At 47.6% G+C, this 14,694-nt stretch overlaps 1 protein-coding gene across 4 annotated transcripts in view; it reads right to left on the reverse strand.

Moving 5' to 3' along the window:
* Window positions 1-1,183: 1,183 nt before the first annotated feature.
* ZNF608 (zinc finger protein 608) overlaps window positions 1,184-14,694 on the reverse strand; it is a 113,915-nt gene continuing 100,404 nt past the window's right edge. For 3 of the 4 annotated variants that reach the window (XM_032335497.1, XM_032335499.1, XM_032335496.1), the window contains 7 exons: window positions 12,384-12,471; window positions 9,400-11,860; window positions 7,318-7,735; window positions 6,515-6,687; window positions 5,023-5,176; window positions 2,411-2,492; window positions 1,184-1,829 (listed from right to left, as the gene is read on the reverse strand). In XM_032335497.1, coding sequence (XP_032191388.1) covers window positions 1,823-1,829; window positions 2,411-2,492; window positions 5,023-5,176; window positions 6,515-6,687; window positions 7,318-7,735; window positions 9,400-11,860; window positions 12,384-12,471 — 3,383 coding nt within the window. In that variant the 3' untranslated portion in view covers window positions 1,184-1,822. Of the gene's footprint in view, window positions 1,830-2,406; window positions 2,493-5,022; window positions 5,177-6,514; window positions 6,688-7,317; window positions 7,736-9,399; window positions 11,861-12,383; window positions 12,472-14,694 lie in introns of those variants that run through there. The other variant, XM_032335498.1, reaches the window with a different exon arrangement.

Genomic DNA, 14,694 nt, shown 5'->3' on the forward strand with positions numbered 1-14,694 from the left:
GAAACACTCACATGGATGAAATTCAAAAGACAATCGAAGCGAAAATATGGAGAAAAATAACCTTCTAGAGAAATCTATCAGGAACGCAGACAAACCTGCAAGGCTTTTCCGAAAGCAGAAGAAACACTTGGGAGTGTAGGAATCTCATCGGTTTGCAAGGCAAAGCCACCCCCAACCCCCCCCCCCCGCCCCGCCAGGAGGAGAGCTAACCACATTATATCAAGACAATGTCTGACAACAACAAGAACTTTGTAGACAAACACGGAGGAGGGCAACTGCCATTAGCAGATACAGGAGCTTACCACACCTACTAGAAAATGCAGTTGCTAGGAAGATAGGAATTTTAATCTACTATGTTCACGGCTATATCCCAGTCCCTGTACAGTGCCTAGGATAAAGCAGATGCTCAGTAAGTGTTTGTTGGAAGGGAGGGAGGATGGAAGGGAGGCAAAGACAGAGGCAGTTAATTCTCTATGTGGGATGGATAATACACTAGCAAAACAACTCAATGACAAGTCAAATAAATGGTTGACTTTCCTACTGCCCACATGTCCCGAGACGGATACCTTTACAGCATCATTCCCTATTAGAGAAACCCAGATGTACCAATTTGTACTGATGCGATGCTCCGAGTAAATTTGCACACGTCCACGGAATTAAATACACCACTGGGGTGTTACACCGGCGTCTCAACACAAGAAAACTCAGTATGCGTGTACTTTCTCTTTCAAAGTGAACGTTCGTAATATTAAGCAACCTTTCTTTGGAAACGAGAATCACTCCCAGCCATCGAGAAATAACACGAGACAGAAAAGAGGCCGTTATAAAAAAAAAAAAATTTTTAATTCTGATTGCCAAATTATTTAAGGCAGGTATAAAAAAGGAAAGCATTCAATATACATTTTACATAAAATAAACTAGATTACAGCATAAAACAAGTAACCAGGCAATGGCGTTAAAGTCTCTCTCTTCTAAAACTGGATAATTGTAAACATTAAAAAAAAAAAAAAAAAAAAAGGGACTGCAAGACTATTCAAGTAATAGAACAATCACAGATGTCTCTGGTACGCAGGCTATTGGGTTATTTGCCATTCAAGATTATCAAAAAAATGACATCTCATTATTCACAGATGCTCATTATTTCCCCATTTTAACCTTTACATTATATACAACACAGTTTTTGTGGTACTGGCAACCCCATGCCTTTCCATAAGTCTTTTTTTTTTTTTTTTTTTTCCCCACAACACACAAGTACAAACAGTGACTACAGGAGCATTTCACACTGATGTGTCTTTAACGGGAGCCACCGAATAGACATCTAAATTGTACCCAAGCGTCATCATCACAGCCAGCCTTTCTGAGGGCCTCACGGGGTATCGAGGAAGGATATGCAAGGTTCGGGCACACGGATACGGAACGTCCTTTATTTACAAGTGGAAAGGAAAAGAAAGTAAGCAGCCTTCTGCGGCCAACACTTTTCAACATGACAGATACACTTTTTTTATTTCTTTTTACTGAGTGGTTTGCGACTTGGCAGCAGACCCTGTGTGTGCGAGCCTGGTTACTGATACAAAAAAGTAAAGAATATATATATATATATATATGTATATATACATATATGTATACGTATATATATATAAAACAGAAGTTTAATTACAGCAACATTTGTTACTCTGTGATAAAATCTGTAATTTACAAAAATGAAATGACTGGTTTTTGCCTGCCATTAAAGGCATTTCAAATTAACACCATGGAACTGATGTTTGTATAAAACGCTCTCCCATGTGATCCAGTCACATGACAACGTACGTTTCCAATCTTGTTATTCTCTGCAAGAGAAAAGAAGACCTTAGCACGAGGTTCTTGCCACAAGTGACACCGAAAATACAAAAACCCCACAACTGACAGACTTATTTATCTCAATTCTACTCTGTTCACAGGATTCCCCTCTACAGAGAGGGAATGAACAGGAGGGTAAGGATACACACCACGGAAGAAGAAATTATTTTCCTTTCTCAAACAATGGGAGAAACGTAATTCAAAGTATCGAAGAACAAACATGACCTTTAGCATTATGAAAGTAAGTATCTCCCTTCATGACTTTGTTTTTTACACAGGCTAAAACAAAGGGAGTCATGGCCAATTATTCTAACAAAGCTGTGTGAGAGACTCTCAACTGTTAAAAAAAAACATCCATCTGTTGATTGCTAACCCATGTTACAACTAAAGAAAGGAGTGTCCTGGAAGGTAAGCTCACAGGGGAAGCACAGGGATGTAAAAACACATTACAATAATATAAAACACCGAGGAGCCAAGTTTTGGATCTAAAAAGCCTGTACTATATCCACTCCCCTACCCCCATTATGCTGTCTCTACTAGAAGGTGGATTCGAAATGCACAGGATATTTACCTTCTTTGTGCAGGAAACATTCCTGATGCAGATGCCTGGGCGGCCACCTGCTGAGAGGCAACGAGGGCAGCGGAGGTCAAGCCTGATGGGGAAAAAATGCAGGTTTTCTGTGACATTCGGAAAGATAAGAGCAGGTACAGGTCCCCAGGTGAAATACTACAGCCATCGGACCTTTCCTAAACATACACGACACGTTTCACGCAGCAAGGACGAGCCCAAGCCGCGTGGTCTAACCAAGTCTACCATTTATCCAAGAGTCCAGTTTTTTAATAGCTATTCCAAGACATTCCATCTCCCGGACTCTGCACGGAGCTAGATGGTTTGTGCGCATTCCTGAACGGGGGGACGCTCAGCAGAATTAATAGGCAGCGGGTCACAACACGAAGGAAAAGTCACAGTGAACAACAGCAGCAACACGCTAAGTGCTTCGAACACGATACTTTCACAGTAACTTGGGCCACACTTGAACATTTCCCCAGCGAAGGAACATAAGGCAGCACCCCGTCAGGAATTAGTCAGGAATTCACACGGAATCAGCGAATCAAACTTAGAAACAGCCTGCACTTCTACTCCGCAAGAAGAGAGACAGCGGTGGCGAGAACGGCATAGCCTCAGGTGGCATAAAGTTGCCTAGCGGGAAGCGATTTTTCATTCTACAGCAAAAACAAAAAACAAAAAACAAAAAAACAAACCCCAGAAAAATAAGAAAACAGAAGTGCCAACCTGGGGAAGAGTACTCTCCCTCTGTGTCCTTTCTTTCTTTCTTTTTTTTTTTTTTTTTTTTAATTTTATTTACTTATTTGACAGATGGAGAGCACAAGTAGGCAGAGAAACAGGCAGAGAGAGGACAGAGCAGGCCCCCTACTGAGCAGAGAGCCCGATGTGGGGCTCGATCCCAGGACCCTGAGATCATGACCTGGGCTGAAGGCAGAGGCTTAACCCACTGAGCCACCCAGGTGCCCCCTTTCTGTTTTTTCTTAACACCACTAGCTGACAGCAAGCAACACGAGATGAATAAACAAACAGAAACGAGTCTTGGCGCCTGCAGAGCACTTCCCACTTCGGGAGATAACATCACACGTGTTCTCTTGTGTTCACACAGCCAAAGAAGGGGTGATGTGGTCCGTGTTAGGGGCTAAAAGTGTCTCCCCCCGCTCAAATTCCTAGGTGGGCGCCCTCACCCCCAAAGTAACTATCTTAGGATAGGACCTAAACAATTAAGGTTAAATGAGGTCATAAGGATGGCACTGTAATCCACCAAGATCCGTGTCCTTATAGACGAGACCTCAGAGCTCTCAGCATGCGCTGTCACAGAGAAGAGGTCATACAGGTACAGAGCAAGATGGCAGCTTGCTTCAAGCCAGACACAGAGCACTCACCACCGAGCAACCGTGCTCGTACCCTGATCTCAGACCCCCCGCCTCCAGAACTATGGGAAGTTATGCCTGCTGTTGAAAGCCATGGAGGCTGCGACATTTCATCTTGGCCATTTGAGCTGAGACAGCAAGAACCTGGCCAGTGGATCTGTGGGCAGCAATGGGGCCTGGCACCCCTGCCCCCCGGGAGGTCACAGAGCTGAGACAAACGGCATAAGCTCAGCTAATAACACCGCAAATCAAAGGCTCTCTCTCGTCGATGCTATGGCTTCTTCAAAATGTTTCTCCATCTTGGGGGCGCCTGGGTGGCTCAGAGGGTTAAAGCCTCTGCCTTCGGCTCAGGTCATGATCTCAGGGTCCTGGGATCGAGTCCCGCATCGGGCTCTCTGCTCGGCAGGGAGCCTGCTTCCTTCCCTTCCTCTCTCTCTGCCTGGTCTCTGCCTACTTGTGATCTCTCGCTGTCAAATAAATAAATAAAATCTTAAAAAAAAAAAAAAAAAAAGTTTCTCCATCTTGAAAGTCACAGCCATAAATGGCTACAAACAGTCCCTGCATTAGAGGTGATTGAAAGTGGTCAACTGGGGGTGCCTGGGTGGCTCAGTGGGTTAAGCCTCTGCCTTTGGCTCAGGTCATGATCTCAGGGTCCTGGGATCGAGTCCCACATCGGGCTCTCTGCTCAGTGGGGAGCCTGCTTCCCCCCACCCCCACCTACTTGTGAACGCTGTCAAAATAAATAAATAAAATTAAAAAAAAAAAGAAAGAAAGAAAGAAAGAAAGTGTTAAACTGGATCGTGTTGCTCCTATTACTTCGGTGAGGCAGGAAAGCTATGGGAAAGATCTGAAGAAATCACTGCAATGTCACCAAAGCCTCTCGCCATCCCTTCCTTTTCTCCCCAGCAATTTCCCTCAAGGAGCTATCAGCTCTTCTGATTGTTATATTCAGGTGCCCCAGACCGTGGCCGCCACCCTCGGTCCATCAGATAACAGCAAGCCGCCGATACCATCAACCAGCAACAATTATCAAGTGGGAGCCATCTCCTATCTCAGCAGAACACAAAAGAGGGGGCCAATCACCTCTACTGTGTCACTAGGAAATAAGAATTAAGAAACTTACTTACTCCCTGGAGTTAATGTGAACCCAAAGCTCAATATATTTACTTTGTGATATGACAGATACTTTGGGCAACAGTTTTCCCGAGCAGAATGACCCACGCGCTTAACGACGGAGCTGCTGACCTTGGAAAGGGTCATATTGACCGGGGATTAGTGGGTAGCCCATGCCAACGTGGGTGTGGTGGTGCGTGTGCAAGTGCCGCTGGCCGAAGGGGGAGTGGCGGTCCCTCTCCCTCTCTGCCTCCCGCTCCCGCTCTGCGGTCGCCTTTTCCACGGGCTGCAACAGAAAAGAGAGATGGGCTCCTCTTAAGATTCTGAAAAGGAGTGCTAAAACCACCTCTGCCCCTTGAGCAGTATTTGTCAATGATTAAAAACAAATGCAGACATACTTAACATTCCTGATCAACGGGAAGACAATTTCAAAGGGTGTGCATGAGTTTCAGCGGGCATTAGGCCAACACTTTTAAAGAAATGCTCCCACCTAAGAGTAAACCAAAGGGATCAAGGTTTTCCTAAATGCTGGAAGTAAGAGGATTTTTTTTTTATGCCTGCTCATAACCTCAAGATTACAATCTACCCAATTTCTTCCCAGAAACAACTTTCGTACTTTGATCAAGGGGCGAAAAAAGTAGTTGTGGAGATTTACGTCAAGCTTTCTAATTATCCTTGTATTTTGTTTACACTGGGTAGGGAGAATCTATCTCGTAACTTTAAACTTTAAACATGCCCGTCTCTAGTTTAGTCCATTGAAAATACGCATCTCAACACTGTATGTCAGTACTGAGCACAGGCAATCGTTGCCCTATGCCTCTGGAAGCATTCCAGAATCCACCCATTTCTGAAGGCGCGGAGAGAAGCTCTCAGTTCCCCCAAATCATGATGAAGGACTCTCTCCTACACATTTCCACTTGCCAGAACTGAGCCCACTTAAAGTTCTTTGTTCTCACTGGGAAAAAAAAAATCTTTGCAGTAGAAGGAGGACCCAGAGAAAGAGACTCAGAAATCATCTTTTCTCACTTCCAGAGTCTCTGGTGGACACATCCACATCATAGATCCTACATTTTATCCCCAACTTCTCTTCTCTAGGCAAGAACTGCCATGTCCTTTGTCTCTCTTCACGACAGCCTCTAGAACGAGCAGATGCCCTTTTTCTTGGGGTGTGGAGAGGGGGTAGCAAGGGGGGAGCCATCTTTCACAAAGACACCTACTCTCAAGGCTTTGGGATGTTACAGGGACAGGACCAGGGGTCCAAGCCAAAACACAGCACATGCAGCCACCAGCATCGGATCAGGCATCCCAAATACTTTGCCCCCAAAGTTGGCTCCTACGAACGTCCACCTTCCCCTCACAGGCACCCTCCTGGTAGTCGAAGTAGTGCATTCTGCCACAGAAAAGCCCACCAGCACCACACACGCTCACTCTGGCCACTTTTCCCCCCTGTGCGAAAGCAGCTTACGTTTGAACATTCCACGCTTTATGTGTGAAGATAAAACAGCATCTTGAAATCACGGCTGGGCTCGAAAGCCATTTATATTTCAAGACCGTTTCCTAGCTTGTCCCCTTCTTCCCCCACCAAAGCACAGTACTTTTAAAGTGACAACAAAAGACGGCTTACAGCGGGAGACTTGCTGCGGTACTGGTTGGCGTGCTGCTGGAGCAAGTCCAGGGCTTTCGATTCCGTCGATGTTTTCGTGTTGATGCTAGGGCTGCTACTGACTTTCTCTGCCTCTTCTCTCCCTGACATCTTCCCATAAACGGGATAATGAAATCCCGGAGAGAGATAGGCCCCTGCAGATACACAACAAATGCCACATCAAGTTATGGGCTCCATCTTAAAAAAAAAAAAAAAAAAAAGGAAGGAAAAAACGTCATCTGGGTTACATGAATTTGGGATAAGAGTCAGAGAGCTTAAAATAGGGGTTGACATTAAGCACGGGCTACATCATCGTTAAACCGTGCGAAAGCCCTCCGATTTTCTTCTCCCAGTTAATTCATCCTGATGAACGGAGGTTATAAGCAGAATGGAGCTTATAGCCGTTTCATACATTTATGTGTCCGCTTAAGTGAAAGGAACAGTAACTATCATGATTATGACAGTAAGTGCTTAGAATATTTCCACAGGCAATAAAGTATGTGTCGGTCTAACAGCTCGAGCAGACCATCAGAGTCAACGCAAACGAGCGCTCAGGACGCCTGATATTTGATCTTAAAAACAAACAAGGAAACCAACCAAAAAACCAACCCCTGCCCCCCCACCAAACCCTCATATTAAGTTTCACCTTGGGGACTTGACGCAGCCTAAAAGTCAGCAAAACAAAGGTTACTGGCGAAGCGTCTCGTTTATCCTGAGTTTTTTAAACCGCTAAAATTTGCACGTAGCCTGTTCCCTCCAAGAGAGTGAGAACCCACAACACGTACCAGGGTAACTGTGCATTAGGACGGGAGAGACAGCCCGGTATGCAGGGTGGCTGGGGTCATACATCTGTGGGTAAGGATAAGCATGCAAGTACTGTATGTACGACTGATGCTGACTTATGGGCGAGGACACCGCCACTCGCGCTCCCCGAGAGTCCTTCCAGTTCACAGGCGTTTTTCCATCGTCGCTTTTCAGCTTGCTCTCCTCCAGGGACTGAGAATCAGGACGCTTGGCCTCTTTGGGCTCCTCTTTAATGCTCGTTAGTGATACGGGAAGGCTGGGCACAACCCCGTCCTTGGTGGGGGTCTTCCTGGGGCTATCCTCTTTCAATTTCTTGTCCCTATCAAGCTCTTCTGACTTTTGCTGATCCAGGTATTTGGGCTGGTATACGTAATGATGCCATGTCCTTGAATCTGGATCCTGATTTAAAAGAAAAAAAAAGAAAAGAAAAAGAAGAGGGAAAAAAAATTTAATTTCAATTTTGGAAGCAAAACCCATTAATCACCATGATAGCATTATTATTCTTACTTCTAATACTAAGTGAACACATGTCTGCCCTTGCCCTGCACAAGGAGCTTCAAGCCTCCCTCTCTGACGAAGTCATGACGTCTAAGATAGGCAGCATTATTGATCTCTTTCACACAAGACAAATTCAGAGCTTTTCAAGCTCCAGGAACACTGGGGTCACACTGTTGCCCAGGGTGGAGCTGGGCCACAAACTTAGGTCTGCGGGAATCCAGAGCTGGGCCCTTTGTGGGATCCTTCGACATTTAAAACAGCACACTCAGACATCATTTAATCAAAAACTCATTTTCCCTTTACTATCTCATGCAGGCAAAAAGAATTTAAAAAAAACTCCCAACTCGGGCTAGTTCGTAGTAAATTTAAATCATCTTCATATCAATTAACATCATTTAGTGGGGGAAACTTTTGGTTTCCTAACATATTTTTTTCACCTATAGCAGCTGAGGCTTAGTATACAGGCTCCCATCTCCTGTGCAGATATCTTACTCAAAACACAAAACTTCAAATTAATAGTATGCATTACGGTTTTTCTATTAGAAAACAAAGGCACCTCTAAACCCCTTCAAAACCGTATGGCTCTAATGTAGCCTTGTGAAGCCAGAACCTGGTTCAGGCCTCCAGAAGTGGGGAAGGGAGGACTGCAAAAGGCCTCTGTGACTTCCATCCCATTCAGGACAAAAACCCACTGGGAATTTAGGTCCCCAAAGAACAATCGGCCTTGGGCCTCAGTCTCAACTTCTAGAGTGAGTGAGCATGAAGACAGGGTTCTGTTGGTCTGATTCCCCAGGGACAAGAAGTGTGGGAGTGGAGAGGGGGACAGGACACTGGGAAACCCCAGAGTTAACTCTCAGAGGTCCACAGTGAGGATGCACATGCCATGACAGAAAGTGTCGGGATGTGTGTGATTTCGTGGTGGCTGGTTTTCAGGTGCCTACCCGTGGAACCTCAGACTGGCTGACTAGGGGTTCCCAGGAGGACTGCGGGAGGCCCACACACCCAGATACTCCCCATCCCTTCATCTCACAGGCTATGGACATTGAGCCCTGAGCCCTGCTTTGGGACAGGCATCTCGGACACCATGTGAAAGACATCTAGGCCCCAAGTGTTATGAAAGAGATGAGTGGGAAATGTGGATTGAAGGGGCCCAGGCTTAATATTCCTTGAAGGTGCCAGGAGAAATTTGGAAATATGACAGAGAACACTGTAGAGACCAGACTCAGGATCTCAGTGGCCATGTGGTAGTACTCCCTCACTCTGGACTCAGTAAGAAATCAGGGGACCTTGCACAGTGAGTGAACGGCAGGGAACACCAGTCTGCAAAGCGCTGGTCTGAAGTTCCTTCCACTACACAACACAAGGCAATTGTGGGCAACGCAACGCTTGCAAGGTAGGCAGTAACTCCCGAGGGAACCTTTTCAAGTATTTTTCAGGAGGAGAGGGACCAACCCTAATGAACCCTTGGCTTATTTCCTTTGAAGACGTCTAACCAGATCAAGCCCAGACACGTCCAAGTCTCAGACTCGCTCTCTCCCTGTGGGGGCCACGCTCCACAATCTTACTTGTTTAAATCTCGAGGTTGGGTCTACACCTGTCTGCTTCATAGAGTCCATGACAGATTTCATTTCTACAGCCTCCTTAATAAGCTGGTGGTTTTCCATCTGCTTAGCTTTGAAGCTGTCGGCCTGAAGGTGCTGCTGGTGACCGGGGAGAAGCTGTGATTTACCTGTCTCCTCAGTTTTATTAGGCACTGGCGGCCCTAGTTTAGAATGGGTTTTGTTAGGCTCCGGGGTAGAGGGAGCTTTTGAGATTGTGGCAGACGGCAGGATTTTCTGTTTACTGTCCTCCTTGCCCAGCTCTTTCAAGGGGAGCTCATTTTTCCTGTCGCAATCTCCTCGGCCAGCTTGGGCCATTTTCTGCTCTGCCAGCCTCTGGTCCTCATAGTACTTCTCGTACTGCTGCCTGTAGGCAGGGCTGGTGGCCATCAGGGACTTCTGGTCCATATAGAGCCCATAGGCATACTGGCCATAGTAAAGGGACTGCGCTAGGGCTGGGTGTCTCTGTGTGATCACCGACTGGTGCTGGGGCTGTAAGGGTGCTGAGGTATGGTCCATCTTCTTGGCGTCAAGCTGCTCTGCCTTGTCTTTCTTTTCTGCGTCCTCCTCGGACTCCTTCTTGATCTTCATGGCCTGCGCGCTCCCGCCGTTCCCAACGGCTGGGGCTCCAACCTGCCCGGGGTGCATGTAACTTGGAGAATAGTAAGGGTCATAGCCATGGTAGTAGGGAGAATGGGACTCTTTCATCTGAGATGATTGTGCTGTAGCCGAAGGATGCCCTTTGACAACACCCTCCTTACTGGAAATGATGTCTGATGGGGAACTGGCCTTGGACCGCATGCCCTCCGACCGGCTGTCGGAACCACCGTCGTCCGCAGCATCAGAAATGTCCGAATAGGCAGGGCTGCTGGTCTTGGCCGCCGACGTCTCTGCGCCGTTTTGGGTGAGCACGTGCAGTGGGGCCATGGGAGCCTGGCCGTTCACCAAAGTGCTGCATTCCATCCTCGAGGCACTGCCTATGGACGGGCTGGGGGCGTTGTCCGTGAAAGTGTAAACCTTATCCGCCTCCGCTTTGATGCTGGCCATCCGGCTCTCCTGAGACTCCGACAGTCCGTTGGCCAGCCCTTCACTCTTGCTGAGGTGGTCCTTTAAAAAATGCCCAGATAAATCTTTCCCCGCCCCTTTGGCATCCTCGAGTTTGCCCAGCTTGGCATCCAGCTTGGGGCTCCCCGACTCCTTCCCTTCTTTGTCCTTAAGCTTCCGCTTCTCCTTCTTCTTTTTGTCTTTGAGGGACACGAGAGCTGGGTTCACGGTGATGGGCTCCCCCATAATCGTGGGCTTTGGCTGAATGGGTTTCAACGGAGGGCTCTTTGGTGTGGCCTGCACGACAGTCGTGGTGAGGGAGGGCAGTCCGGGGATGGTCCCCGTGGTGGTGCTCGTAAAGGCTGCAGTGGGTATGGCGATGAGCTGTGGGGGCGCGGGCGCGGGTGCAGGGGCAGGGGCGATGGGCCGGGCAGTTTTAAGTTTGGAGAGATTTTTGTCCATTTTGCAGTTGTTGGCTTTCTTGCCCTTTTCCTTGTCTCCCGCAGTCTTCTTATCGATCAAGCCTTCCGCTTCCAGTTTGGGCATCTCCGTGGCCAAGCTGCCATCTGCCGCCGAGCAACTGTCCAGGGCGGCCGTCATATTGGAGATCACCGGGAGGTTGTTCAGCTCACTGTGAAGGCCCTTCTTTTTGCCAGAGTTCTTGCCCGCTTTAGAGCCAATGACAGAACCCGGACCGTTGCTCATCAGCTCTCTCTTTCCCTTGGGGGTGCCAGGGGGGTGCCCGGAGCCCGGTGAGGCGGGCGCCTTCACCTGCTCGTAAGCCGAGAGGCTCGCGCTGGGCTCACTGCACTCGAGCGCCACGTGACTCAAGGCCTCCTCGCAGTCCGAGATCTTGTCCTCGCTGTCGGGCTCGAACTCCAGCTTGTTCTCCGGGTCCAAGTGTGCATGAGCCTGGTGGTACCTCAGGCCGTTAATGTGCTTGTACTTTTTGTTGCAGTTGGGGTGGGGGCAGTCGATTAACACCGGAGACGAGCAGCCTTGGTCCAAAAAAGTAGTCTCTGGTTTCCCTTGAGGAGTGGTTGGAGTGCTTCTGGAATTCGTGCGGACACGCTTCCCGGGCTTGTTGTCCTCAGAGCTGGAATTCAGGTCCAGCTCCATTGGGGGCTTGTTTTTCCTTTTGTTGGTGGAGGAGGGGCTGGCTTTGATGTCCTCCGCGGCGCAATTTGGGGGTGTCCTTCGCCCGCTGGCATTGAGGCTGCCTCGTCTCCCCTTCCCATTGGCCCCCCCTCTGTTCTTGTTCTGCAACCCTCTGGACTCCGTGAAGCTGGCCTCCGAGCCCGGAGCCGCTGCGGCAGACCTGGCTCTCTTCCCTCGGCCCCGGCCCCCTCTCATCTCCAGGTCGCTGGTCGGGGACTCACAGAACCTAGGGAAGCAAGCAACAGAGGTCAAAATGAGCACTCCCAGAAGAGCCAGGTGAAAACACGAGGCACACAATGCAGGCAAGAGCAGCCAACAGCCCCCCAGCCCAAGGGCTGGGCCCAGAGAAGGAAAACACACCCTAGCCTTCCGCTGAGAATTTCACTCCCTGCAAAAGAACCAGCTAGGGAGGATGTATGTTCTTTAGAACACCAAAGAAAAACGACTGGGATATCTTGCTTCAAATCCAGTTCCAATTCCCATTTTAAGTAGAGAAGGAAACAAAGGAGAGAGGGAGCAGGGGGGCAGGGAGGAGAGCTCTCCGTGACTGAAAAGAAATCCCGCATCTGCATTTCACCGTGTGCAATCCTGAACTGCTCCCTTCTCTTTTGCCTGGTTTCAATTACGGGCAGACTTGTATGCATTATTAATCTATCTCTCGGGTTTCTTTGCAAAGAGAGGATGGGGGAAGGTGAGGGGAAGAGGAAGGAGGAGAGAAAACAGCCTGAAATAAAAGGCCCCGTGCATACCTGGGAGGGGCCCAGTCGTGCTTGGTGCAGTCCAGCAGGGTCCCTACGTAAGTTTTGTTCCTCCACGTGACATTGACCACTAGAACACCTGCAGGAACGGGCAATGAAGGAGGACCACGGTTAGCATGGATTCCTCTATTTCCAGATGATGATGATGATGGTGGTGATGATGAGGATTTTACCAGCAAAGTTCTATTCTCATCCGCTTTCAAAAGCTGTGGTTTGCATTCTTCCTCTTTCTAGTTTCAGTGACCTCAAGTGAAAACCCACAGGAAACTGTGTGTGTGTGTGTGTGTGCGTGCGCGCGCATGTGTGTGTGTATGTTTGTGTGTGTGTGTGTGTGATCATGCCCATGCGGTACAAAAGGGTAATACTGTGTGTGAGAGTGTAATCAAGATACTGCTGACAGAAGGAAATGGTTTTTGCCATGTCCTGCTGTAAAACACCAACACTCACCTCTTAATTTTTCTATTATTACACATAATTGCTTTCGTTTGGCAAGCGGCCAACAAAAACTAAGCACCAGTTACCAGTGCTTAAACCAGAAGGTGACTGAAAGGCATCGGCTTTGTTTCCAATTCAACAGTATAGAATCGTGGTGATTTTGTATTTAGAAAAAGATTATAGGGGTGCACAAAAATAGGTGCCGAGGGGGAGAGCAGGGGGGGCCACAGAGTCCAGAGAGCAGACAATCTGCTATGATTTCTCTCTTTCCTACTCCTCCCCTCTCTGGCTCTGTGAGACAAGCATCAGCCAGGGTATGGTATCTGTTTCACTGTTCGGTCTTGTTTCATATTAAGGACTCCGAAAATAGCCCTCTTAAGAAAATAAATGTGCACAATAGGTTTGCTCTTGGGGTTATCTTTAGAATCAACTTTAGAAAGCATTTGCCACAGAGGATTAGAAGAAAAATCTCAAAACCAACACACTTGTTTCCTGCAAGCCGTTCTGCTTTTCCCAACTGCTTTGCAGGCAGACAATTTAATTTAGCACTGCATCTGTGAATTACTAAACTTAAGTGCACTTAGTATACCAAATGTCACAGGAAAACAAAATAGAACATCCTCTTTATTTCTCTAGAGGACAAGCGCCGTATATATTTTTTTAATCACTCGTTAAAAACGTACAATAAAAGGGCCTAATCTTGAGACATACCTAAAATACTAGGGTAAATAAATGAAACGCTTAAGTGAGGCTTTGTTTTGTTTTCTGTACCTACAATCCATCCTATCTTGGAAGCACCAAGGGACAGTCCTCAAGGTCGGCTTCTAGTTGGTTTGCTCCCTCGCTCACTGCCATTTTGAATTGTATAGAAAGCCTGTATTGCACTCCTTTACAGTACGGGACAACTCACAAGGTAAGACTAATTTCCTTGGGAACATTTTCACAGCAGGTAAAAATATTTGAATGGTTGGAACTCAGTAGTGGGGAAGGAAGGATTTCTTTCAAAAGTCTCCGAAAGAGATTTAAAAAATGCTTTCCCATATGGTCTCTGTTGCTATTAGGTGACAGCTGAATTTACTCACTGTAGCGATGGGGGGAGGTGGGAGGGGGACAGGAATGAAGCAAAGCAAGCATTTCCTCAAATCACGGTTGATTCCATTCTAATTCCCTGGGGAAATTTTTTTTTTTTAAACCACTGAATATAAAAATTCATACTGAGATGAGAATCAATGGTAATTAGGCATTTGGTCAAAATTTGCACAAGACAGAACAATTGGAGGAAAGGATTCTTTATGAGCACATCCCTCCAGGAAAAGGGAGGCGGTGGGAGGGGAGGCGAAGGGGAAGACGGAGCTGGTTTTCTCATCATGTGCTCTCTGGGGCCCTGTGTGTGGTGTCAAAGACCTTTGCAGCTGCTTAAAATTCTTTAGCATGTCAGCTATATTTACAGTGCAGGAATATATCTGTATTGCCAGAAGGTTACCGCATTTTAGCTTTAGACGCACTAGGCTGAATCACTGCGTTCCAGAGTCCCTGATGTAGCACAAATGTATAATTAAAATTGCTTGAAAGGAAACATGAAAGAAACAACAAACCCTCCATTCTTGCAGTAATAAAATTAAAAACAGGAAAAGTCTGCACAGACACTTAACATTTGTCTGCAGTGAAAGGCTTTTGTTATTGCTTTTCCCCTAAGGGTTTCGCGTTTCCAGCAAACGCGGGCCGCGGATTGGCCGGCGCCTGCTGGGAACGCGCGCGTCTGATTGGCTGGGCCGAGGGCGGCCGCCCCGGAGCCGCGAGGCGGCGGCCGGGGATAAAGGCGCTGGGCGGAGGGCAGGGGCCGCGGCGGTGGCGCTCGGGGCGCGGA

The sequence above is a fragment of the Mustela erminea genome, chromosome 3, assembly GCF_009829155.1.
Source record: "Mustela erminea isolate mMusErm1 chromosome 3, mMusErm1.Pri, whole genome shotgun sequence".
NCBI classification, from domain to species: Eukaryota; Metazoa; Chordata; class Mammalia; order Carnivora; family Mustelidae; genus Mustela; species Mustela erminea.